The sequence below is a fragment of the Saccopteryx leptura genome, chromosome 1 (genome assembly GCF_036850995.1).
Source record: "Saccopteryx leptura isolate mSacLep1 chromosome 1, mSacLep1_pri_phased_curated, whole genome shotgun sequence".
Classification (NCBI taxonomy): Eukaryota; Metazoa; Chordata; class Mammalia; order Chiroptera; family Emballonuridae; genus Saccopteryx; species Saccopteryx leptura.
In genome coordinates this window covers 385709753-385736763 of record NC_089503.1, presented here as the reverse complement: position 1 = coordinate 385736763, position 27011 = coordinate 385709753, and the positions used below count along the sequence as shown (strand labels likewise).

At 57.5% G+C, this 27011-nt stretch overlaps 1 protein-coding gene and 1 pseudogene across 1 annotated transcript; one reads left to right on the top strand and one right to left on the bottom strand.

Moving 5' to 3' along the window:
- Positions 1-292: 292 nt before the first annotated feature.
- Positions 293-700, bottom strand: LOC136389605 (small ribosomal subunit protein eS10-like; annotated as a pseudogene).
- A 1297-nt stretch (positions 701-1997) lies between these two features.
- Positions 1998-27011, top strand: LOC136388489 (uncharacterized). The gene is made up of 3 exons (XM_066360315.1): positions 1998-2130; positions 4532-4675; positions 25444-27011. The coding sequence occupies exons 1-3, from the start codon at positions 1998-2000 to the stop codon at positions 27009-27011; spliced, it is 1845 nt and encodes a 614-aa protein (XP_066216412.1).

The window sequence follows — 27011 nt, the reverse complement described above, 5'->3', positions numbered from 1 at the left end:
AACTTGTGGCCCAAGGGCACCAATCACACTCTATCTGCTGAGCCAACCAGCTAGAGCCAATGAGTATTTATTTATTTATTTATTTATTTATTTATTTCCTCCCTCTCTCCCTTCATTTTCTTCCTTCCTCCCTCCCTCCCTCCCTCCCTCCCTTCCTTTTCTTTCTTTCTTTCTTTCTTTCTTTCTTTCTTTCTTTCTTTCTTTCTTTCTTTCTTTCTTTCTTTCTTTCTTTCTTTCTTTCTTTCTTTTTTCTGGCCATAAGTTTATTCCACACAAAATAATCCTTTCAACTTTACTGAGGTGGTTGACCACATCCACCACCAAATCTGCCTCTGAACTGAAATTCGGTTGCCCAGCCTGGGCATTCTTGTGGGCACCAGGGGGCCACAGTGCTCTCCATCTGTAGGTGTCTCTGTCACAGGGTTGCAGGCACAATCTCGGGGGGCAGGTGGAAGTCATCGCAGAGACACTGGATACCGCCGTTGGTAAGGTACCAGGAGAAATGTCTCCAGGCAAACTGTTTGTTCCTGCAGCCTCGTGGTTTGAGAGACTACGTGGCCTTTGTGATGTGAAGGTTAGGCATGTTCCCGTCTTCCAGTGCTGGGCGTTTTAGGCAGGTGTGCACGTTCCCGGCCATCATCACCCCCTCCTTTAAAAGGAGTTCATAAAAGTCAGTCTGGTTCTTCTTGGGCATCAACATCACGGCTGCTGCATCTGGTGCTGGAGCTGGTGTTATAGTTCATATATCATAAAACTGACCCGTTTCAAATATACAATTCAATATTTGGTAGATTCACTGTGTGGAGCAACCATCAACCATAACACAGTTTTCGGACATTTTTGTCACCCTCAAAATATTCCTCAAGCTCAGATGTAATCAACCCCCTTCCTGGAAACCAGTAATCTACTTTCTGTTTCTGCAGACTTGCCTTTTCTGAAATTTTCGTATAAATAGATCATAATCAGAAATTGTATGTCTGGCTTCTTAGCGTGTTTTGAAGGCTCGTGTTGCAGTATGTCCCGATGACAGCTTGTGCCTTCCCATTGCAGAATAGCACCCCACTGTAGGACCAACCACACACTGTCCATGTCTTCCCCAGCTGAGGGACCACTAGGTCACTTCCGATTTTTGACTATTATAAATAAAGCCGCTGTGCCCTTTTCACACACACACACACACGTATTCGTGCAGACAGATGTTTTCACTTCTCTTGGACAGATTCCTGGGAGTGGAACTGCTGAGTCATATGGTAAAATTTAACTTTTCAAAAGACTTTGTTGTCGCCTGACCTGTGGTGGCGCAGTGAATAAAGCGTCAACCTGGAAATGCTGAGGTCGCCGGTTTGAAACCCTGGGCTTGCCTGGTCAAGGCACATATGGGAGTTGATGCTTCCAGCTCCTCCCCCCTTCTCCTTCTCTGTCTCTCCTCTGTCTCTCCCTCTCCTCTCTAAAATGAATTAAAAAAAAAATAGTAAAAAAAAAAAAAAAAAAAAAAAAAGACTTTGTTTTCCAAAGCCTCACCATTTTACCCAGTGTGGGGAACTGTGCAACACTGAAGCTGAGACCTCACGGAGGAGGAGGAGCCAGCGGGGCTGCGAGTGGGGGACAGCGTTCCCTGCAGGCAGAGGGGAGGGCGCACGGCAGGCAGCCGCTTACCTGGATGAGAGAGCTGCCGCCCCTAGGAAGAAAAACAGCTAAGTTTTTTTATAGTGAGCTTCGGAAATGCAAAAATGAGTCAGAGAGAACGAGGCCCCCAGGCAGGACGGTCTGTACACTGGGTGTGTGCGATGAACACGAGATAATAGGAATGCTAGTGACGTCACCGAGATCGGCCACCGAGGCATAGCTGGAGGGGGCAGGACCAACTTTGGAGTGAAGCTCAGCCTCGGAGACACTGGACACGGTTCTTAACCTCTCTGAGCCTCAGTCTCCTCAGCTGTAAAGCGGGAACTAACTTCCCGGTCACAGGTCACAGGAGGTTCCGAGAACCAGACGCCATGGCTATGTGGACAGATACCTTTCTTGCGGCTGAAGCGAGCGGGGCAGCGGGCAGCTCCTGGGGGCCTGGGCCTCGGGGCTGTGACTTTATTCACCCTGGAGGCAGTGAGAACCCGCTGGAGGACCCTGGGGGTGTGCAGAGCATGGGCTAGGGCCAGGGAGGCCAGGAGGGGACCCGTCCTTCAGCTGTGACTGCTGTAATCCAGGCAAAGTGACAAGAGCCGGGGGGGCAGAGGGAGAGGGTGGAAAGGGGAGGGGGCACGGTGACCGAATTCGGGTTTGGGGGAGAGATGGAGAAGTCTAGCACATCTGCAGTCGAGTGGCTGGGGTTGAGCACCTGGGGTGGACTGAGGAGGGGGCCGCAGCTGTGGCGGGGAGGGGGGGAGGAGGGAGGGTGCTGGGTGTTCGTTTTAGACCCGCTGGGTTAGAGGCACCCACTGGCCCCGTGGCAGAGCGCGAGGGGGCCCTGGTTCCAGGAGACCCAGGGTGTGGACGTCTGTGTCCAGGAGACCCAGGGTGTGGATGTATGTGTCCAGGAGACCCAGAGTGTGGACGCGTGTGTCCAGGAGACCCAGAGTGTGGACGCGTGTATCCTCAGGAGCGGCCCCTCCTTGCTGCAGACAAGCCTGCTGCCACTGACCTTGGGGGGGGGAGTGGCCTCCACTCTCCTTTCTTATCTGTCTTGCTTCTAGCATGGGACAGAGCCTTCCCTGATTCCCGAGCTCCATGGAGGGTTCCAGCTGTGGCCTTCAACCAGTCCCTGAAGATTTAGGAATAGTCGTATCACGTGAGCACATTGAAAGCTGTCTTCTGAAGCTGGCTGTCTGCCTTGGCCCCGGCTCTGCCCTCTGCGCCCTCCTGCGTGTCCGGCTCTCTGCCTTGGCCCCGGCTCTGCCCTCTGCGCCCTCCCCTCCTGCGTGTCCGGGCCAGCTGATCCCGGCATCCAGGAAACACGGGTTCCCCCAGCACAGAGTCTGCTAGTGCCCCGGGAGCCCCCGTCTTCTCTGAACTCCCGATTTGCAGCTGGGCGTGTAGCCATCCAGAGTAACTCTTACACTTCCAACCTTGCTTACAGCTGGATGTGGTCACACGACTGAGTCTGGATAGTAAGCGGAAGTATCTTTTCCAAAAAGTGTCTCTAGAGCGAGGAGCTGTGGCCTTCATCACTCCTCCTTCCTGACAGCTGGAATGCAGACATAATGTCTGGAACTGCGGCAGCAACCTGAGATCATGAGGTGGGGGTGACCTCGGAAAGGGAAGCCACACACGATGGGGAAACAAGATGGCAGAAGCCTAATAGTACCCTACATTGCCCAACTTTGGGGGGGGGCACCCTGTACATTATAGTCTATGGTGAAGAGAATACACAGTGGGAAAGGCACCCCCAGAGTTTGCAGAGCAGGGACCCTGGAGCCTGGGCCCCTGATACCAGAGTGCCGGGTCAGCCTCGACTGCCTACCTCTGGCCCCGGTGCCAGCTAGGAACCTACTTCCATTGAGAGCAAGAACAATCGGAGGACTTTCTGTTATCTGCAGCTGGACCTACCCCTAAAACCCCGGGTCTAAAACCCAGTCCCACGTCCTCCTGTCATTTGCCCAGATCCATTTGTGCCCAGGATGAGAGACTGTTGATTCCTCTCAGGACAAACCCCACCCCACACCTGAGAATGGCCCCAAGAGTCAACCCACAGAGGTGACATAGCCAGGACTTCCCGAAGTCCAGGCCAACCTGCCTTAAGTCTCACCCGGCTTGCTGTTTGATTACCTATCGCCAACCGCTCCGAACTTAGTGGCTTCACACTATACTTTATCTCCCAGGGGTTTTCCGGGCTCACCAGGCATTTCTAACTTAGGGTCCCGGGGAGGCTACAGTCAGACGGGGCTGGGGCAGGAGTCATCTGAAGGCTTAGAAGGACTTCCACCCACACTGGCAGGTGCTGTGGGCCGGGAGCTCAGCCGGCGCTGTCGGCAGGAGCCCCTATCCGAGCTCCTCACGGTGCGGAGGCTGCGTTCCATGACGTGTCCCGGGAGTGATCATCCCGGGAGGCCCAGGCAGGACGCGCACGGAGTCTAGCGCGCCCGCCTTCAAAGTCACGTGGCATCACCGCGGCCGTGTGCTTAGGGACGGCGCTGGTTCGGGAGGAGAAGACGACACAGGCCGTGACTACCAGGAAGCAGGGCTCACCGGGGGTCACCTTGTCACAGAGATAGGAGTCTAGAGCTGTGTCCAGAGACGCGGGTTTGGGCATGTGCAGCATTTACCTGCTAGTTGGCAGCCCAGGAGTGGACGGGCTTCTGCATGCACTTGGGCATGTGTGTGGCACGCCGGGGGTGTGTGTGGTGTGTGTTATGTGTTACAGGGGAGGGGGTGTTTATGTGGTGTGTGCTGTGTGGGAGTGGAGTGACACATGTGTCTGTCTACGCATGGCAGGGAGCTGGAAGCTGGCAGAGAACAAATGGGATTCGAGGGAGCCGTGTGTCTTTAAATTCGTCTTCAGGGGTACGATTCCCTTTTTCGCTGTTTCCCACTCTAGTCCTCCAGAGCCTCTGCCACCTGCAGGCAGGGAAGAAGTTACCAGGGACCACCTCCGGGGAGGAGCCAGGCCTGGGGCAGCTGGGGCAGCATGACGGCTCACCCCCTGAGAGGTCCTCCCCTCCTCCCACCAACGAGGGTCCAGGTGGAGTGCCCGCAGGGAGGAGGGCGGGGCTCACTGAGGTCCCTGCCTCCCCAGCAGCTCCCAGGGGATGCTGTTCCTGTCACACCTCTGGGGACGGAGTGGGGACCCTGGGGTCCTGTATGCTGTGACCCCTGGGCCAGAAGTCAGAAGTCCTGGGTTCCACTCCTGCCGCAGGACTGTCAGTAGGTCCCTGGCACCCTCGGGGCCAGAGAGAAGGATTGAATTAGTCCCCTTAGGGTGTCACGCAGGGTCCCGGGGCTGAATGGGGCCCCACTCGGCCCCCTTGCACTCTCTCTCGGTCACGTTCCGCTTTCCGGTGGGGGGGGGGGGGACCTGGAAGGGCCCACAGAGGCAGGACGGCACCTGAGCTCCGAGCCTTTCCGGTGGGGGGGGGGACCTGGAAGGGCCCACAGAGGCAGGATGGCACCTGAGCTCCGAGCGGTCTCAGGCAGGCAGACCCCTCTCTGCCTGAGCCGGAGGCCTCGATCCATCAGCTGTCAAGCAGGGCCCAGGGGCTGCAGGGGGGGAAGTTAATCTTCCCTGGAATATTAATGGCCCCATCAGGAGTACTGGGGGCGAACTGGGCAGCAATTGGCCTTTATTAAGGAGGCGGGCCACAGCTGGGCCGGAGAGCCACACAGCGCAGCAGCTGGAAGGGGCCGGGAGGGCCAGGCAGCGGGTAGCCAGTGGAGGGGTCCCCGTGCCTCAGAGCCCCCTCCCACCCTCAGCCACTGCACCTTCCCCTAACCCCATGCCCTCATTTCTTCTGCCCCTTCCTCCAGGAAGCCTTCTGGCAGTCATGCCTGGCTGAGAACCACTGATGGCCTGCATTTGAACGGACCTGTCACCTAGACTTGCTGCCTCCACAGGACTCTCTAGCCTGATGGTTCTCAGCCCTGCTGCACATTAGAATCCCCTGGAGGCCCTGGCCGGTTGGCTCAGTGGTAGAGCATCAGCCTGGCATGTGGATGTCCCAGGTTTGATTCCCAGTTAGGGCACACAGGAGAAATGACCATCTGCTTCTCCACCCCTCCTCTTTCTCTGTACCTCTCCATGCCTGGCCCACGATTGGTTCGAGTGCATCGGCCCCAAGTCATGAGGATGGCTCTGGGGCCTCCGCCTCAGGCACTAAAAATAGCTCAGTTGCAAGCATGGCCACAGATGGGCAGAGCATCAGCCCCAGGTGGGGGTTGCCGGGTGGATCCCGGTTGGGGTGCATGCGGGAGTCTGTATCTCTATCTTTCCTCCTCTCACTTGGGAAAGAAGAGAAGAGGAATCCCCTGGAGAGTTTTAGCATGCTGGTGTCCCACCCACATGCAGAGATCCTGATTTGCGTGGTCCAGAGGGGACCAGGTCGGGGACATTAACATGTCGATAGTTTCCCAGATGCCTTCCTCTGCCGCCATGGTGAGACACCCTGCCTGACCCAGGGAACCCCTCACTGTTCCCAGCACCCGCTGCCGCCCCCAAGGGTGCTGACACTTCTGTGCACTCACCATGGGCCAGGCCCAGCACCACCTCACGTACACACTCACTGAACCTCACAACAACCCAACCATGTCACTCCAGTTTACAGATGAGGAAACTGAGGCATGGAGAGGTGCATGCAGCAGCGGGCTCCAGAACTGGCTCTCCGCCTCTCTGCCTCTCCACCAGGCGCCTGTGAGGGCTCGTGGGGAAGGAAAAGGCTCTCACGGCAGAGACACGGGCACACGGCCAGGCCGCCGGGAACCGGGTCTTTCTGAGAACAGACGCCAGCAGGGGCGTGGTGGGGGTCACAGGGAGGGAACGAGAGGGCTAGCGAGGGCCAAGCTCCGATCAAAGGCCGGGGCGGCTCATAAAGAGCTGCCCCCCGAGGCCTGTTCCAGTGCCCGCATTCCTGAGGGGAAAACTGAGGCTGGGGGTGGTGAGGGGCCAGGCTTGCTTCTCAAGCCAGTGTGGGCAGAGGCTGGGGGGTCCGCCTGTGACACTGTGCCCAGTGCTGGGGTGGGAGGGCCTCCTCGTCGGCCAGACCATGTGTGGACACGTGGGAGCGTGCATGCAGGTCTGCAGGTGTGGGGGCTGCGTGTGACCTGATCCTGCCTGGTGCCTGGCCCCCCACTGTCCCGGGTCCCCAAGGGCATCTGCTCCAGGGACCACACGAAGCATTGGTTCCCCTGCAGATAATCCAGGCTCGGGGAGGGGACACCACTTAGCGGGGTCTTACCACACTAATGACTTCAGCCACCACCAGACTCGGCTACGAAGCCGAGGTGAACCACTGGCCCCCTGGCTGGAAGCAATAGGTATTTCCCTCCTTTCGCCTGTTTTATGTTCATCAAATTGAACCAATTTACTAAAGTTGCTCATCATAGTTGTGTTCTGATTTCCCAACAGTGAAGAGAAACGAGTCGTTGGGCCCCAGGGCCAAATGTCACTCATTAAAATGAATCCCTGCCAACTGGAGGGGACCCCAGCCAGCCTGTCACGTGCCACCTCTGCCCTCCCCCTGAGCTGCCCCACCGCCCACGGGGAAGGTTGCCTCGCCCCGGACCTCAGGGCATGGGGACACTCCCACACCCAGCTGCGTCCTCAATCCGGGGGCCCCTCACTCTGACCCTGAGCACACCTCAAACTGAAGCCAAACCCCGGTCCCACCTGCCTCCCCCGGGGCTCGTCCCCCACACCTGAGTGAGCTGCGCTGTCCAAGGCAGAACCCTCTGGGGTGGGACGCCGTCTCGCCCCCAGCACTGCCCCTGGGCCTCAGATGCCACTTCCGGATCCATGGATCACTAGTCGTAACAATATCGGCTACCATTTTTTTGAGAACTTCTCACACACCAGTGGCCGCTGTATGAACGCACCTAATGGTGTAGGTACTATGATCATCTTCCTTTTCTCAATGGGGACACTGAAGCTGGAGGTTAACCGGCTTTCCCAAGGCCATGTAGGTGGCTAGTGGTTGTAGCACACGCGGTAAGTGAACCACCCGAAAGCTATCACCAAACCCTTTTTCTTATTCTACGGCTAGAAAGCGGAGGTGCTCGCCTTCCTAGCCTCCCTTGCTGCTAAGATTAGCCCCATGGCACGATTTTGACCTATGAGCAAGAGGGGATAATCCTTGGAGCAGGCATTCCTTTCCAAATAAAATAGCAGAGCCTAGCTAGGGGGAACCCTTTGCCCTCCTCTTTCCCACTCCTTTCTGGTGGCCTTTTTCCCTTCCCCTTATGTAAGGGGAGTGCAGATGTGATGACCGGAGGTGCAGCAGTCACCTTGTGATGATGAGGACTAAATCAACATGCTAGATATGATGGAGCAGGAAAACAGGAGGACCCCAGGTCCCCAGCGATACCTTTAAGCTGCTGTCCCAGGCCAGGGCTGCCTGCTCCCAGACTTGTTCTGGGATGAGCCAATAAAGCCCTCCTCTCGTGTAAGCCTCTGACTGTCCTTTCCCATTACTGCTGGATACACTCCTAGCTTCAGACATAAGCCATGTGGCTCCAGAGCCCTGATCTTACCAATCTTGTCCTGCCTGTCACTGAACTTGTTGAGGACCCATTTGGAGGGCTACACCCTCTTTGTGGTCCCCTCCCGTCCCTACCTGAAGTGCTATTTGTCCCAAATAACTCGGCAGCCGCCTGAGAGCCGCTTGTTGGCTTGAGTGTGGACACCTGACCGAGAACCGAGCCAGACTCCTTCTCAAAAACTTGAACCAAGCCTGGAACGCGGTCTCGAGACGTCTCTCAGCTGTCGCCCTTTCAAGAACTGCCCCTGTTGAGGAGAGCCGCCTTGGCAAGGTCGCCCTCTCTTTCCCGGGCAGCAGACCCCCAGTTTCTAATGGTGAGGCGAGGGGTTTAAAAGTCCTGCCCCGCCCCCACTATTTCAGTCCAGTTTCCTCTGAGATCAGCTGAGGACATTTGGGGACAGTGTCACAACCCAACTTCCCCTCTGTCCCCTCCTGCGTCCTCCCTCCCTCCCCTTTCCTTCTGCAGGTGCCAATCCCGAGAACATTCCTCATCAACACCCTCCACGGTAAACTCCACCCCACAGTCTGCCTCCCAGGGGGCCCAGTCCATGACGCAAGGGCTGGAGGGACCCCAGACACACAGACCGAAGAGACGGACCACTGCCATCCGTGAACAGAGGACCCGGAGGGGCGGGCACGAGAGAGCACGTGGCCCCCCGGAGGGAGCAGGTGAAGGGGGTGTCCGTGCGGATTCCCGACACTTCCCAGCTCCGGGCAAAGCCCTCAGGTTCCATGGACACCCCTGATTCCTCGTAACTACCCCCCTTGTACAGTTAGCTTGAGTGGGTTTCTTGCCATCTAACTATCCTTGAGCGAGACCTGCTGCTACTCTGCATTTTATGAATGAAGAAACTAAGGCTCAGAGGGGCGGGCCTTCCCAGAGGTCACAGAAGGTGAATGAAAGAGCCAGGTCTTCCTCCTTTATTTATGCCACAAACAGCTGTCGAGGACCCAGCATGTGCCACGAATGGTGTCGATTTGGGAGTCCTAACTGTAAGCAAGGCGAACTTAATCCCTCCGATCACTGAGCTCACAGTCCAGTGAGAGAGAAGGACAAGTGAACGGACAATTACAATACAGGGAGAAACATAAAATAAAACCACTTAGGAGGGGGACTTATACCAGGCTTGGGATCTCAAGGAAGCTTCCTAGGGAAGGTGACATCTATGCCAAGGCCCACAGGAGAACAGAGCCCTCCAGAAAAAAGGAAACAGAATGTGAAAAGGCTCAGAGCTGAAAGGAAGTGGTATGTGAAATCCACATTCTGGTTTTGTCTGATTAGCATTATTTCCTTGGGGTGGGGGGTGGGGGGACACAGTTTCCCTGGTCCCTGTACTTCTGGGAGGTGGCCATCACTAAGCCTGGGACCCTCCCCGTAAGATTAGGGCCATAACCCCATCTACCCAATCAGGGTCTCTCTCCAGAATCTGCGTCTCTGGCGGAGACTCACCGGGATGGGGGGGGGGGGGTGAGGAGAGCTGAGGCACCTGTGGCCGAGCCCCAGAGACTTGTAGCGCTACCAAGGTCCCCAGGGCTGCACTGAGGCCTGTCGACCTGAGGCCACTGTCTAACACTTCCTTCCACTCTGTGACCCGTCACTCTCTCTTCAGTAAAGCCCTCTTCCTGTCTCGCTTTTCCACTGCCAATTTTGGGTTCTTGAAACCCAACAATCCCAATTTAAAAATTAGTACCAGGAGTGGGATTCATGAAAAACCCATAGGGCCTGGCTCGTGGTGGCGCAGTGGATAAAGTGTCAACCTGGAATGCTGAGGTCACCGGTTCAAAACCCTAGGCTTGCCCAGTCAAGGCACATATGGGAGTTGATGCTTCCTGCTCCTCCCCCTTCTCTCTCTCTCTTTCTCTCTCTCTCTCTCTCATATATACATATATATCTATATCTTTATCTATATCTATATATATATCTCCTCTCTAAAATGAATAAAATCTTTAAAAAAACTACAAAAGAATTTTAAAAATAAGAGAAACCCGTAGGTACAGATAATGTATTATAGAATTGTGCACCCGAAACCTATATAATTTTATTAATCAATGTCAGCACAATAAACTCGATAGAAAAAACAAAAACAAAAATAAAAGGAAAAAACTCCATAGCGATATGTGAGCTACTTGGAATTGGTTTTCATAACTCTATGAGGTCAGAATCAGCAGTTGCTCTGGTTCCCATTATTTAACAGAAAAAAAAGGTACCAATGGCACACTGCGGCAAACAGCGAATCCTGCTGTACCCTCCGGCCACCTGCGACCACATGCCAGCCGAGAGTGGAGGACTCCAGCAGGTGCCATGGGCCAAGCTATAAGGGTGAGGAACGCTGGATAATTTAAAGCAAGTTGACGACAGGCTCAAATCAAAATGTTTGCCTCAAGACACGGAATAAAATTCAGGGCCGTTCTGTGACCACACCGAAAGAAGCTTTCATCGCGTGGAGCCGTAGAACTGAAGTTGCTGCAGGCGGAACTTGGAGACTGGGTTTGACGTTCCCGAATTGCAGGGTCAGTTGAGTCCCCAACCTCACCAGGTCCCCTCTGTGAAAGGGCGGGCAGTGTCGGGCATCGTCAGTATCCTACCGGGATGGCAGCGTCTGGGAGGATTGCCAGGACTCGGAGGACACTCTCCAAGCAGCTCACTGTCCCGCCCTTGAGTGGCCCTCATGGCCCACCCACCCCTCACTGTCTCCCCTGACTGTCCCGCCCTTGAGTGGCCCTCATGACCCACCCACCCCTCACTGTCTCCCCTGACTGTCCCGCCCTTGAGTGGCCCTCCTCATGACCCACCCACCCCTCACTGTCTCCCCTGACTGTCCCGCCCTTGAGTGGCCCCCATGGCCCACCCACCCCTCACTGTCTCCCCTGACTGTCCCGCCCTTGAGTGGTCCCCATGACCCACCCACCCCTCACTGTCTCCCCTGACTGTCCCGCCCTTGAGTGGCCCTCATGGCCCACCCACCCCTCACTGTCTCCCCTGACTGTCCCGCCCTTGAGTGGCCCTCATGACCCACCCACCCCTCACTGTCTCCCCTGACTGTCCCGCCCTTGAGTGGCCCTCATGACCCACCCACCCCTCACTGTCTCCCCTCACTGTCCCGCCCTTGAGTGGCCCTCATGACCCACCCACCCCTCACTGTCTCCCCTGACTGTCCCGCCCTTGAGTGGCCCTCATGGCCCACCCACCCCTCACTGTCTCCCCTGGAACTTTCAGGACCCGGCCTCCATGTGGTCCAGATGATACAATGAAGCATCAGGGGAAGAGAAGACTTATCCCAGAAAGAACTGCAGGGACTCCCTGACTGACAGTCCCAGGGTATGGAGGAATATGTGTAGTGATGAACTCTGAAGGTGCCTCGATCAGGCTGGGAGGCACAGAGTGTGGGCTGGGCTGTGTTTATTCACTTATTTATTTTTCTAAGTGAGAGGAGGGAAGATAGTGAGGCAGACTCCCATATGTGCCCCAACCTGGATCTAACTGGCAACTTTGTCTAGGGCTAATGCTTGAGTACCAAGCTAGTTTTAGCGCCTGAGGCTGATGCACTCAGACCAACAAAGCTATCCTCATTGCCTGGGGCCAATGCTCAAACCAATCAAACCCACTGGCTGTGGGAGAGGAAAAGGGAGAAGGTGGAGAGGAGGGCAGAAGCAGATGATCACTTCTCCTGTGTGCCCTGACTAGGTATTGAACCCAGAACATCCATACACCAGGCCGATGCTCTATTCACTGAGTCACTGGCCAGGGCCCGGGCTGTGTTTATTGATAGAAGTATCATCACCAGAAATTTCGCATTCAGGGTGCTCTCTCCGGCAGCTGGCAGAAGTTCTGACATTTTGCAGAAGTCACTAATGAGAATCTGGACCAAATGATGATCTGTGCTAATTGGCTAAAAAGGACCAGAAAATCCCTGGCATCATTAGAGGAAGGAAAGCAAAGCATCTAGGGACAGGAGTGCTGAATGGATCTATCAATTCCAGGACACTCTCCCTTCCCACCCCCTGTGAGGATGCTGTCTGTGAGAGCGGGCCATAAGCTTGTCTTTTTCAGTCAGAAAAATTAGTACCGCGTTTCTGATACACAAGAGGTGTAAAGAATAATGTAACAGACATCCGTGAACCTCTTACCACTTAAGATATGACATGGGTGAGTTCAAATCCTCTGGGACGCGGGCATGGAGATGGGATTAGAGAACACCTGTGAGGGAAAATGGGGGGGGGGGAGTGGGGGGGGCTATTGGCGCACCCTGCAGTCTGACCAATGAGAAGGACAGCGTGAAGGGAGGCAGGCTGGGCAGGAAGAGTCCCAGACTGCAGCAAGACCGATGGAGCCCAAAGTCACCCGCCCGTAAGAGAGGAGCCCCGCGCCTCACGAAACAGGCCTGCCTAGTGTCCCTGCAGGGGAAGTGTGGCCTGGACACCAACCCCAGTGGAGATCTCAGAGAACAGGGAAGGGGCCGCTGGTCAGTTACGGGCACCGCAGTAGGCACACACATTCCCACGGCCACACAAGTAACGTGGCCAGGAACAATCAAGCCCTTTACTAACCGGTGCTTCCCAAATCTTTACCATGTGCTCAGCCGCCGTAGCCAGGAGCTCTGGCAGAAGGTCGCTCTGAGACGGGATTTTTAATCTTAGAGTGGCTGGGAGGAGCCCAGCGCAGGTGAAGCCATGTGAAAATTGGGGGATGGCCATCCTCCCCCAGGCAGAGGGACGGGGCTACAGGAACCATCCAGGGGCAGAGATCCCTGGACATGGGTCATGGACCACGGGTCCCCAGGAATAAAACCAGCAAGCAGCCCACTGAGCTTGCTGAGCCCACTCAGGTCTACGACCCAAATCCTCCAGGTTTGGTGAGTGATGGGCCCCCTCAAGCACAATGTAACTAGGAGCCGTAGCCTCGCAAATGCCCGTGGGGGGGCAGTGCCTCTGAGCAGGACCTGCTGAGACAGCGCACGGAGGGGGAGGGCCGGGGAGTCTTCCGTCCAGCCGCGTCCCTTCACCTGGAGCGCTGAGCACAGGTAGAGGCGCAGGCTAACTCTTAACTCCTGGGGACCGGAGGGCCACCAGGTCTGTAGGCAGGAGAGGCACTTCAAGGAACTCACGGGTCACGCGGTTCCCACTAGTTCACTCTACACTAGGTCAGTGAGCTCTCAACCCCCTCTGGGAGTTACTTCTCAGGTTCCTGGGAGAAAACAATGGTCCCTGTGGCTGACACAATTCAGGGCCCGCCATCTCTGTGAGGAGCCCGCAGGTCTGTGGTCTGAGGTGTGTTGGAATGCTCAAGTCAAGGTGAATGGAATTTGCTACAGCTTGAACCCCCTTACCTCTGACAAGGAGGCATTGTGGCCTGACCAGGTGGTGGCGCAGTGGATAGAGCGTCGGACTGGGATGCGGAAGGACCCAGGTTCGAGACCCCGGGGTTGCCAGCTTGAGCGCGGGCTCATCTGGCTTGAGCAAAAAGCTCACTAGCATGGACCCAAGGTCACTGGCTCGAGCGGGGGGTTACTCAGTCTGCTGAAGGCCTGCGGTCATGGCACATATGAGAAAGCAATCAATGAACAACTAAGGTGTCACGGCGAGAAACTGATGATTAATACTTCTCATCTCTCTCCTTTCCTGTCTGTCTGTCCCTATCTATCCTTCTATCTGACTCTCTCTCTGTCCCTGTAAAAAAATTCAAAATAAAAAAATATAATATGCTTGCTAAAAAAAAAAAAAAAAAGGAGGCACTGTGCCCAGCAACCTTCTTTGGATTTTGAAAGCAGCCTCAAGGGCAACCCTTTTGACCTCCAGCTTTGTGTGCGTGCGTAGGGGGGGGGGGGGGGGGGGTTACTGAAAAAGAGACAGACAGGAAGGGAGGGAGATAAGAAGCATCAACTCGCAGTTGCAGCTCCTTAGTTGTTCATTGATTGCTTTCTCATATGTGCCTTGACCAGGGGGGCAACAGCAGAACGAGTGACCTCTTGCTCAAGCCAGTGACCTTGGGCTTCAAGCCAGTGACCATGGGGCCGTGTCTATGATCCTAAGCTCAAGCCAGCGACCCCGCGTTCAAGCCGGCAATCTCGGTTTTCGAACCGGAGACCTCAGGGTCCCAGGGGGACGCTCCATCCACTGCACCACCACTGGCCAGGCTGACATCCGGCTTTGAAGGTGCAGTGGAGGCTCTGCAGGGGCCGGGCTGTGGCGCAGGCCCCTCTGCCCTCAACCCCCTGCCTAGTGGCTCTCAGAGCACTCAGGGTAGGGTACAATGCTGCGTGGGGCTCTCCTGTCACTAGGGACCTTGTACCTGCCTCTCCACTCCGCTTTCCACGGTGGCAACCTCATTCTAATGTCCCCTCCACCCTCCTCAGGGTGGCTGTCGGCGTTTCCCGCGCTGCACTGGCTTCCTCCTTCCTGTCCGGTGGCGGTCGGCACAACTCCGCTGGCCGCTCTCGGGAACACAAGGGGGCTCCTTTCCCAGAACCCCCCAGCATCCTGTGTCTGGTAGCGAGAACTGGGTCATGTGCCATTTGTAGACCAAGTCCTGTGGCTGGGATCTTCACTGATTGGCTGAAGACATCTAGGCCCCTCCCCTGGGGCTAAGGGGAGCCAATCCTACCCAAGCAGCATGATCAAGAGGGCAGGAGAAGCTGTCTTCCAAAGGAAGGGGGGGGGGGGGGGGAGTTGTTGCCAGTAAGGCGAGGAGGATGGACCCGGGGCCCTGCAGACAGGGGCTTTGCACAGGGAACCGTTGGAGGGGATGGCAATCAGGTTTGATTATAGACTCAGAGGCCCATATTTTGGCTTGAATCTGATGAAGTCTCTGACTCCCATCATGTTCCAGGAATTTTTCCTCCTCTTGGGCCCCTGGTAGCTGTGGGGCGCGGGGCACGGGGCCTCAGGGGAGGGCAGTGGGAACACTCGGGAGCTGCAGCTCCAGCTCTGGTTCTCCTGAGTTCCCCGGTAAACCCCCTTCACCACTCCAAGAGTTGGCTTTCCCTCCCGGCTCTCCAGTGGGCGCCCGGGGTGGGGGATGTAGAGGTCTCCTACTAACAAGGCAACTGGGAACCCAGCCCTGGGGAAACAGAGGCCCCGCCTCCCGCTTTGCAATTGGAGACTGTTTGCCCTATCTGCTCTTATACAACTTTTCAGACAGCAACCCCCCTCCCGACACACACACGCACGCACGCACGCACGCACGCACACACACCACCACCACCACCACCACCACTGCCTCTTCTGATGTTCGGGTCTACCTCTGTCCCTGGAAAGGGGACTGGGTCAGAGTGACCTCCGTAGTGTGTGGATTCTTGACTTTGTGCAGAAAGATTGCACAACACGAGCCCAGGTGATCTTGAGAGTATGTTTGTTAAAGCTGGGGACAGTGACACAAGGAAGGACGGAGGACAGGAGAAGCGACAGGAACACCTGGGCGGGGCTGCTTTGGCTCGCTGGAGAGTCAGAGAAAAGGGGCCTGGGAGAGGGACAGGTTCAGGGGGTCAGCCTGGGGCCAGCTGCCACTGCCCGCTGCCCCCCTGGTGGCAAGTCTCGTGGGGACCCTTAGAGCTTAGGAGATGCACGCCCAAGAGGGAGGGAAGGACCTGAGAGAGCATACCCTGGGTCCTTAGTGCTGAGTGTTTTAAAAGCTGGGGATTTAGGGAACGTCTTAGGGAAGGATTTCAATAGAATAGTCATCAGATTTATGCCGAGGCACTAAAATGAGATTTATTCCCCTGACTTTATCCGTCCTTGGGTGTGGTTGGCACAAACGGGACTAATTGGATATCTGCTGTCTCTCTCCCTGGGTAGGGTGATTAAAGCTACTGGCCCTCTGGTTTGGGGAGGAAAAGTGTAAACCATTCTCTCTGCTGTCCTTGGTTAGGGAAGCTAGGATTTTGCGATTTACTAGGTGGCTGCAAACTGCCTGGCCATTTATCTGTCTCAGTTTCCCTGTCCCACTCATCCCGGCTCACTGGCCTGTCTCACCTCCAAGATAAGGTAGGTTTGCTTCTGGACCATTCCAATAAAGTGAGCAGTAGAGAGGTTTTCCTTCAGTTTGTACGAAAAAAAAACACAAAAAAACAAAAAACAAAAAAAAAACCACACAACGCAACATCTGCGAAGTGTGCCGAAGCGAGATGCAATAAAGTGAGGCCTGCCCGCGCAAACGTTTTGCCCCCAAACCCGCTAATTAAATGCCCTCTACAAAGAGACGCTGCTGCCTTACAGTTTCAGATGAAGACACACACACACTCGCCATCTGTTCCCTGGACCCTGGCGTCTCTAGGCAGAGATTGTCCTGTGAACACATGGGAGCCGCGGGCCGCCTTTGCAGAGACCAAACTGTTTGCTGCGTTGCCATGCGCCAGGCCGCGCAGAGAGAGGGGGGTCATCTTCCGTGGCTCCTCGGGCTGCCGCCTGCCTAGCCGCGTCCATCTGCTCCGGAAGGGCTCTCCGGTATGCCTTTACCTTGCCCCCAAGTTACTTTTCTCTGCTAGGACTTTATTTTTTTCAGGGCAAGATCACCAGGATGCCCCAAACGGGCACTTGCCTGAACGTCATGGGTCCCCAGAGGTGCCCACGCCTCCCACCCTCCTCTCTGTCCGCTTGAGGGCAGGAAAAGGTAGACTTCATCACATTACACACGGTAGTACAAACCGTAGTACTGAATTAATTTCCGGTCCTTGTTTATTGTGTACATAAACTTGTTTCCCTTGTTCAATTGCTACGTTCTTCTATCGGTGAGAAATTGAGTGTCTTGGCATGGAATAGAACACACTGTAATTTTTTCATTAAAATTAATGAAAAACATTTTTCATTTTGTAGCGTTTCATCCAAAGGGCAGCGCAGGGTTTGCAGAAGTTGAAGGAAAGTCACTGAGGGAGGGACGGCCGTATGCATCCTGGCCTCACTGACCGTGACCTCTTTGGGCGGGTGGAAGGGGCAGCTGGCCCGGGGGCTGCCCACCCAGGACACGAGCCCCGTGGCGCCTCTGTGTTCTCTGCAGTGACCCGTGCACTCCTTGGCCACCCAGCGCCCAGTGCTCAGTGCCCTGGTCCTTCATAAACACTGACAATGGAAAAGAAAGGCAGGTGGCAACCCTGCCCTCACCAGGAGTGGCACCCCTGGGGCTGGGCACCAGCACCTGGAGACCAGAGATGCGGGGAGAGGGCCAGCCAGGCCTGGGAGGTCCCTGGGTCCTGTAGGCCTCCTGAGGTCAGGTGGCCCACTCCCTGCAGCCACTCCACCCTGGGCCAGGGGCTCCCCGGGGCAGGCAGACTGGCACTGTCTCCCCATAGGCTCATGTCCAGACCTGGCTGGAGGAGCAGGACAGGGACAAACTCTCATACCATGTGCCTCCTGGAGATTCTGCTGGGAGCGGGGGAGGAGGGAGCGCACGCTGAGTAGGAAGCTGGCCCGAGGAAAGGTCTGCCACTCTATCCTGGTGTCCGTCTGGAGTATGAAGACATTTTCCTGGCAGCCAGCAGGGGCCATCTGACTAAGCGGTCAGGAATTCTGCTTCAAGACAGTGGCATGCACACTTTGCTTCTTCTTAGTCATCCCTTCTTCCTCTCTGCTGATGGGATGAGGATGAGATAGCTGGGGCTGCAGCAGCCACAGTGGGCTATGAGGTGACCCTGGAATGGAGGGGGGAAAAAACAAACAAGTCCCTGAGGACATTCAGTGGCTCCCTATTGCCAATGTCAGCTGTATCTGAGCAGGATCTGCCTCTCCACCTTGAGTCTCTCCCTGGGGCCTCCAGTCTCACACACACCCTGTGCTCCAGGCATGAGGCTCGCCAGCACCACAGGGCAGGGCAGGACCGCGGCTCCTGTGTGGCCTCCCCACCTGCCCAAACGTCTCCCTTCCATCCTGTGAGGCCCTGCTTAGCTGTGTGTGTGTGTGTGTGTGTGTGTTTTTACAGTGGAGGTGGGACAAAGGGGGGGACTGTGGTGGGGAAAGCAGTGCACAGGACGGGGTGTGTGTGTGTGTGTGTGTGTGTTTACAGTGGAGGTGGGACAAAGGGGGGACTGTGGTGGGGAAAGCAGTGGACAGGAGACGGGGTGTGTGTGTGTGTGTGTGTGTGTGTGTGTGTGTGTGTGTGTTTACAGTGGAGGTGGGACAAAGGGGGGGACTGTGGTGGGGAAAGCAGTGCACAGGACGGGGTGTGTGTGTGTGTGTGTGTGTGTGTGCGTGTGTGTGTGTGTGTGTTTACAGTGGAGGTGGGACAAAGGGGGGGACTGTGGTGGGGAAAGCAGTGCACAGGACGGGGTGTGTGTGTGTGTGTGTGTGTGTGTGTGTTTACAGTGGAGGTGGGACAAAGGGGGGACTGTGGTGGGGAAAGCAGGGGACAGGGGACGGGGTGTGTGTGTGTGCGTGTGTGTTTACAGTGGAGGTGGGACAAAGGGGGGACTGTGGTGGGGAAAGCAGTGCACAGGACGGGGTGTGTGTGTGTGTGTGTGTGTTTACAGTGGAGGTGGGACAAAGGGGGGGACTGTGGTGGGGAAAGCAGTGCACAGGACGGGGTGTGTGTGTGTGTGTGTGTGTGTGTGTGTGTTTACAGTGGAGGTGGGACAAAGGGGGGGACTGTGGTGGGGAAAGCAGTGCACAGGACGGGGTGTGTGTGTGTGTGTGTGTGTTTACAGTGGAGGTGGGACAAAGGGGGGGACTGTGGTGGGGAAAGCAGTGCACAGGACGGGGTGTGTGTGTGTGTGTGTGTGTGTGTGTTTACAGTGGAGGTGGGACAAAGGGGGGACTGTGGTGGGGAAAGCAGGGGACAGGACGGGGTGTGTGTGTGTGTGTGTGTGTGTGTGTGTGTTTACAGTGGAGGTGGGACAAAGCGGGGGACTGTGGTGGGGAAAGCAGTGCACAGGACGGGGTGTGTGTGTGTGTGTGTGTGTGTGTGTTTACAGTGGAGGTGGGACAAAGGGGGGGACTGTGGTGGGGAAAGCAGTGGACAGGACGGGGTGTGTGTGTGTGTGTGTGTGTGTGTGTTTACAGTGGAGGTGGGACAAAGGGGGGACTGTGGTGGGGAAAGCAGTGCACAGGACGGGGTGTGTGTGTGTGTGTGTGTGCGTGTGTGTTTACAGTGGAGGTGGGACAAAGGGGGGACTGTGGTGGGGAAAGCAGTGGACAGGACGGGGTGTGTGTGTGTGTGTGTGTGTGTGTGTGTGTGTGTGTGTGTTTACAGTGGAGGTGGGACAAAGGGGGGGACTGTGGTGGGGAAAGCAGTGGACAGGACGGGGTCTGTTCCCTGTTCAGCCTTAGATTGGGTTTGAACCTCGTAGGAGAGAGAGGGGAAGGCCAGAAGGTGAAGGAGCCGCTTCTGTGCGAGATCTGCGGGTGTCCAGGTGCTAGGACCCTCCGACTGACCCCCAGTGGCCAGAGTGCCCAGCGCAGCCCCTCGAGCCCAGGGCAGCAGTCCGAGCTCCAAACCCTACCTGTTCGCAAGCTTCCCCTTGCTCTCCTGTCTCCAAGCCCAGTGACAGGCACCCAGTAGTCACGAGAGTGCGAGTGTGACAGCTGCTCCCAGGACAGACACGGGGCACCCCAGGTGCGTTAGCAGGTCCAGGGGGACACACACGTGCACCTGAGTTATGTGACTTTCCGAAGGGTGTGAAATTGCATGGACCACAGGGCCTTCGCTGACTCCCCTCCCTGCATTCCAAGAAGAGCCCTTGTCCCTCGGACCCCAGGGGACCCCACCGCAGAGGCCTCTCTGTCCTTGGCCTGGTGCTACCGGCTGCTGTCCGTCTCCCTGCGGGACTGCGGTTTCCTCAAGGCCGTGACAGGTGATTGTCCTGGTCCCAGGGAGCACTACACCTGGCATATAATAGCTGCTTAAGAAATCCTATTGACTGAGTGGGTGTGCTCTAACACGGCACCCGAGCTGAGTCTGCGGGTGTGCATCCACCCGGGGGGGCCTCTGTTGGGGGGGAGGTGGAGGTGGGTGCCCACACCCAGGGGAGTCTAGCCTGCCTGGGAAGTCTGCCAGGACCAGGCGGAGGGCGGGGTTTCCTTCCCACTTTATTTGCATGACAGATGTTAGCAGTTTATCTAACTGATAGTGAAGAGGATGGGGAGGGGGTGCTAATTCCTTTTCTCACTTTACTGGATCCACCAATCAGCCTGGGGGCGGCCCTGAGAGGGGGTGATTAAAAGACTTCAGCTTACTTCAGCATGCTGGTTATTGCCAATTAACAGACTTCAATATAAACAATTAATAAAGCCAATGTGGGAGACCAGAGGGAGGGACTCCGTGCCCCAGGCTGGGCAAGCTGTACCTGCTGCCCCCTGGGCCCAGCCACACAGATGGCCCCACCCTGGGGCAGGGGGGCAGGGGTAATGGATGCCTGGGAGGTGGTAGAGAGACTCCTGGGGGGAGAGCGATGGGGGTCTGCCCAGCCGCAGAACTGGGGCGGGGGCAGTGGGCAAGGGGGCCACGTGTCCATCCCCACGATGCCAGTAGAGCACAGTCCCAGGAAGGGTGGGTTCTTCTCAAATCCCCCAAAACCACACAGCCACGCCCCTTTTCTCAGCCAGGCAGCCGCTGGGCGGAGCCGGTCGGGTCTCCTCTCCACCCAAGGCGGAGGGGCCTTCACCAGTCACTGTGCCTCTTGGCAGAGCTGGTGTGACTGGTCCACCAGCCCTGCCGTGGTCGGTGGCTTGCTTTCTCCAGGGTAGAATGTGCTGCACCCGCCCAGGAGTGGCCTCACCTTTACCCCTCTCAGAGGCTGCGTCCAGGGGTGTCACTCTGCACCTCGCAATGCCAGGTGCCACTCAAGCCCATCTCATGCAATTCTCAAACGGATCTTGGTGGGAGGTGTGACTTAAAGGAGGGGAAACACTCAGCTGACCCCTCGAGAAGTGACCTAATCACTCCCTGAACCTGTAAACGGTGGGGCCTGCACGGGACCCCCGGTCCAGGCTCCTCAGGCCACGGGACTCTAGGCCGGGGGAGACACACTGGCTCCTTCCATATAGGGCCACACACACACAGTTTGTGTCACCACCACCCAACTCAGCGGACGGTGCTACAAAAGCTGCCTCAGACAACATCTGAGTGAATGTGCATGGCTGTGTACCAATAAAACTTTATTGATACACAGTGAAATGTTCATTTGATGTCGTTTTTACATTACAAAATGGTATTCTTATTTTGGTTCTGGTACTGAGTCCAGAGGTGCTGTAGTCCAAATCGAGACGGTGGTGGCGGTAAGATCGTTTTATCTGCTTGCAGCAGCTCAGGAGACAGGAAACTCACATCCAAAGCTCTGCCTCCCCCAAAGGGAGGCTTGGCCATCGCTGGTGTACACTATTTGGTCAGTTCCATCTTGGTTTCTTCTTTGCAGTCGGCTGGTTTCATCCTGTTTAGTCCTGACCACTCGTCCTGTTTACAGTTACGGCTGCATCTGCAAAATACTGTACTCGATTTTTAACATTCAGCAGGGGAACGTTGAGAAGGGGCCGCCCCGATCTTGAGACCCTTGTCCTCTCTAACAATTCCCTTCCGCTCATTTAAAAGTGAAAAAGCGGTCTTAGCTCACAGACCACACAAAACCAGGTAGCCGTAGGCCATAGCGTGGCCGCCCCCTGATCTAGACTTGAGGCATCTTTGGGACTCCCTAGGCAGGGCATTCCACAGGGGATATGACCCCTGGGGGGTGGGGGACTCTAAAGTTCCACCATGTAGCCTCGCTGGTGGGGAGCGCAAAGGGCTAAAATGGGGGGCCAGAGAACCTGTTTCACCAAGAGCCAAATGGCCACAAAGTATGGCCCGGGAGGGACAGAGAGGCTGGTATGAATGGGTGTTGTACAGACAGACAGACAGACAAGGAGTGAGGCCACCAGCTCTCCTGCTGCCCAACCGTTGTGAGCAGTGCAGGGTGTGGAGCCAGGGCAGCCTCCGGCCGTCTCCTGGGGCCACGAGCTCGGCTGAAACTCCGGTACTCCGAGGTAAATGAGAGGGAAGCAACCCAGGGCCCTGAGCCGGCTTGCTCTCCTACCCCTGGTCACCTCACTCGTTCAGTCACCAAACATTTTCTCAGCGCCCACGAGGGGCGGCTGGTTTTGGTTTTGAGACAAAGCCTCCTACCCTGTTTCCTCCAAAATAAGACCTAGTGTAATTCTTTTCAAGCTTAGAAATATAAGGCCTCCCCTGAAAAGAAGACCCAGCGCGTCTTTAGGAGCAAAAATTAATATAAGACACTGCCTTATTTTCAGGGAAATGGGGTAGATGGTTGTACATGGAGACAGAGTCGCAAGAAATTCTCGATGGAGTTCAGAGTTTGGCTGCTTGTGCTGATGTTTGTGATGACATGACTACGGTATATGAACACATGTTGATTTTTTGTTCAACAATCAGTGTGAATTCTTGTTCATGGAAAAATAAGACATCCTCTGAAAAGAAGACCCAGCGCGTCTTTAGGAGCAAAAATTAATATAAGATGCTGTCTTAATTCGGGGGAAACACGGTGGTTTGCAGCTGTCTTAGGAAATGATCCCGGCGGCGGGCAGCATTGCGGCTGGGTTGCCAAGGACGTTCCTGGGCCACCTGGGAAGCGGGTGAACAAATAGAGGACATCCGTGTCCACAGAGCGGGTGAGCGGTCTCCTGAGGGGACGTCCGGGCATCTGCTGAGCCCGTAACTCGGCAAAGCCAGTGCTCTGTGCAGCCGGCCGGAAGGCTTCTTGCAGAAGACAGAGCTGATGGACGGGAGACTGGGCGCTCACTTTGAGAAACCGAGGGGCGCGTTTGCAATCTGGCCGCTGCTGGGTGCTCTCCCCCACCCCCACCCTGTGCCCCCCGGTTGTCCCTGCTCTCACCTGGGCTTCCACAGGACACCCTGACCACTGGGACAGGGCAGAACTGAGGCTCCGTCACGGCTGGAGCAGCCAGGGAACAGCAAGATCACTTCTGTCTCCAGAAATTCTACCGGCTCGACCTTAAAAATCTGCCCCAAATCCGACCACGTCTCCCCCACCCCAGTGCTGCCACTCTGCCTGGAGCCTGGGAGTCCATGGCACCACTCACAGGTCTTCCTGCCCCACAGTTCGTCCTCCGCCTGCAGCCAGACGACCCCTGTGAGAACATCAGACAGACCGCCACGTCCTCTCTGGTCCCCCTGGTCCCACAGTCCTGCCACCCCCAGAACAAATCCAAATGGCCAGCACGGCTCAGAACTCTGCGACCCCGTGGCCACGACCCTCTCCCCACCTGTGCGCGCCCAGCCTGCCGGCCTCCTCGCTGCCCCCGCCTGATCGCTGCCTGCCCCTGTCCTCTCCTCGTCCTTCCTACACGGCGACCTCCTGGCTCGTTGATCTGTTTGTTTCCTGCTTGTCTCCCTGCCTGTCCCGTGGGGTCTGCAGATCCAGTTGAAGGATCCCCGGATAGAATTGTGAATATGGTTGGGGTAAACAAAACAAAACAAAACAAAAAATCAGGCCCTGGCCGGTTGGCTCAACGGTAGAGCGTCGACCTAGCATGCGGAAGTCCCGGGTTCGATTCCCGGCCAGGGCACACAGGAGAAGCGCCCATCTGCTTCTCCACCCCTCCCCCTCTCCTTCCTCTCTGTCTCTCTCTTCCCCTCCTGCAGCCAAGGCTCCATTGGAGCAAAGATGGCCCGGGTGCTGGGGCTGGCTCTGTGGCCTCTGCCTCAGGCGCTGGACTAGCTCTGGATGCAACAGAGCGACGCCCCAGAGGGGCAGAACATCGCCCCCTGGTGGGCGTGCCGGGTGGATCTCGGTCGGGTGCATGCGGGAGTCTGTCTGACTGCCTCCCAGTTTCCAGCTTCGGAAAAATGAAAAAAAAAAAAAAACCATGTCTTTATTCCCTCCTCCCCCATCTTTAGTTGAAATTTAGCTCTCCCTCCCGTTGTACGCACCACAAACCGTGTAGTAGTTAGCGGTCGGTTGTTGTCACAAAGCCTGTGGCTCTGCCACGCAGAGGGCAGTGCAGACAGTTTCAGATCACAGTATAATTGCGGCAGGGATCTTGAGGTGTCACATCTGCTGAGCCCTACCCCAAAACGACGGTCGCTTTATTGGGCTCGCTGCTGGATCTGACCGTGCGGTGCGTTAATGGAGAAGCGCACGCAGGTTGTTATCCCACCCCAGGTGTTTCTTAATACTTTGATAACTGAATGTTAATAGGACTGATTTCCTTTGAATCTTACAAATGCTCTCGTGTGGATTTACAAATGCTCTTCCAAGAAGAAGGAGGCCGGACGCCGGTGGAGTCCACGGCAGAGCAAGACCGAGGAGCCTGCTTTTAGAGGAAGACCCACCCAAGGCGGGCGCTCCGTCAGGGTGCAGGGGGGAAGGCAGGCAGGCAGGCGGGGAGGAGGTGGGGCGACGGAGGGCGAGAAGGAGCTGGCCCAGGATGCGTACAGGCCGGCGGCGAGTGCCCAGCCTGAGTCAGCTGCCCTGGGTGAGCCCAGCGCCACCCCCTGCCCAACGTGGAGCCCGGGGTACAACACGGAACCTCTCGGTTTGCTCATCTGTAAGATGGAGACAGTCAAAGCTGCCTCATTTGGTTGTGGTAGAGATAAAATAGTATTATAAATATTTGGTACAAGGCTTGATACATAGTGAACACTCAGGAATCAGAACGTATTTGGGTCAATGCCAAGGCTGCCCCGGTTCTAGGCTTCTGCCAGGGAGCCGGCTTCTCACAGGAAGGGAAAGGGACCCCACGGAGCTCTCCCCTGCAGGTGTCCAGGGCGTTCTGAGGAGACACAGCCCCAATCTGGGCGGCGTGGCCAGGCCTGGACCACGGGCAGGGTCCGGAAACCGCGTCCGCCCATCGAGTCTGGCTGGCGGTCGTGCCGGCCCCGGCATTCCTGTGTAGGGGGCGGGTGAAGTCTAATCACGCCCTGGAAGGGGAACCCTCCGAGAGCCTGACTCCTGGGTGTGGAAGCATTTTTGAGGCTGGCGATGCCGGGAAGGTACCTGGGATACACCATCAGGCAGAGGTCCTGAGGGCTGGGGGCTGACTGGGCCCCACTGGCCAAAGTTCACGCCCCGTGGCCTGCGTCTGGCTTTCCCTGTTTCACCATAGGACCCCCCCAGGGGCCAGCATCCTGCCCTCCCTGCCCGGGAGCCGGGTGGGCGTCTGAGGCCCTGCCTCCAACCCTTCCGCCCACCACAAGACGCGGAATGACAGCCACGTGCAGGACACACTGTGGTGGAGAGAGGACGCGAAGCCGGAGGCGACCGGCCTGCCAGCCCCTCGCAGCAGCCTCCCTGTCCCCACAGGACCTGTCCCCTCCCTGTCCCCACAGGACCTGTCCCGATCACCTGCCAACTCCTCGCAGCAGCCTCCCTGTCCCCACGGGACCTGTCCCCTCCCTGTCCCCACAGGACCTGTCCCGACCACCTGCCTGCCCCTCCCAGCAGCCTCCCTGTCCCCACAGGACCCGTCCCGACCACCTGCCTGCCCCTCCCAGCAGCCTCCCTGTCCCCACGGGACCCGTCCCGACCACCTGCCTGCCCCTCGCAGCAGCCTCCCTGTCCCCACGGGACCTGCCCCGACCACCTGCCTGCCCCTCCCAGCAGCCTCCCTGTCCCCACGGGACCCGTCCCGACCACCTGCCTGCCCCTCGCAGCAGCCTCCCTGTCCCCACGGGACCTGCCCCGACCACCTGCCTGCCCCTCCCAGCAGCCTCCCTGTCCCCACAGGACCCGTCCCGACCACCTGCCTGCCCCTCCCAGCAGCCTCCCTGTCCCCACGGGACCCGTCCCGACCACCTGCCTGCCCCTCGCAGCAGCCTCCCTGTCCCCACAGGACCTGTCCCCTCCCTGTCCCCACAGGACCTGTCCCGACCACCTGCCTGCCCCTCGCAGCAGCCTCCCTGTCCCCACAGGACCTGTCCCGACCACCTGCCTGCCCCTCGCAGCAGCCTCCCTGTCCCCTCGCAGCAGCCTCCCTGCCCCTCGCAGCAGCCTCCCTGTCCCCACAGGACCTGCCCCGACCACCTGCCTGCCCCTCACAGCAGCCTCCCTGTCCCCACAGGACCTGTCCCGACCACCTGCCTGCCCCTCGCAGCAGCCTCCCTGTCCCCATGGGACCTGCCCCGACCACCTGCCTGCCCCTCCCAGCAGCCTCCCTGTCCCCACGGGACCCGTCCCGACCACCTGCCTGCCCCTCCCAGCAGCCTCCCTGTCCCCACGGGACCTGTCCCGACCACCTGCCTGCCCCTCCCAGCAGCCTCCCTGTCCCCACGGGACCCGTCCCGACCACCTGCCTGCCCCTCCCAGCAGCCTCCCTGTCCCCACAGGACCTGTCCCGACCACCTGCCTGCCCCTCGCAGCAGCCTCCCTGTCCCCACGGGACCCGTCCCGACCACCTGCCTGCCCCTCCCAGCAGCCTCCCTGTCCCCACAGGACCTGTCCCGACCACCTGCCTGCCCCTTGCAGCAGCCTCCCTGTCCCCACAGGACCTGTCCCGACCACCTGCCTGCCCCTCGCAGACGACCAGCCTCCCTGTCCCCACAGGACCTGTCCCAACCACCTGCCTGCCCCTCGCAGCAGCCTCCCTGTCCCCACAGGACCCGTCCCGACCACCTGCCTGCCCCTCGCAGCAGCCTCCCTGTCCCCATGGGACCTGTCCCGACCGCCTCCGCTGACCGAGGCCCGAGCTCCAGCCTCGCCCACAGACAGGCCGGAGTCTGCGGTGCAGGAGAGCCCCGGGCCTCGCAGCCTGTTCGTCTGTGGACAGGACGGCGCCGTCGGCCTCTGGCTCGCCCGTGCGTGGGCCTCCCGGGTGGAGCCGGCACGCCAACCAGGCCCCGGGACGACGACGGGCGGCCCTGCTGCCGCTCTGCCGGTCGAGAGGAGGCCTGCTGTGTAG

What these genes read in the sequence shown, in the direction of transcription:
- LOC136388489 (XM_066360315.1), top strand. Translation starts at nt 1,998, where the DNA reads ATGGCTATGTGGACAGATACCTTTCTTGCGGCTGAAGCGAGCGGGGCA. An exon ending in CCCGCTGGAGGACCCTGGGG is followed by an intron (nt 2,131 to 4,531) that starts GTGTGCAGAGCA and finishes TTCCCACTCTAG; the next exon opens with TCCTCCAGAGCCTCTGCCAC. An exon ending in TCCCACCAACGAGGGTCCAG is followed by an intron (nt 4,676 to 25,443) that starts GTGGAGTGCCCG and finishes CTGTCCCCACAG; the next exon opens with GACCTGTCCCGATCACCTGC.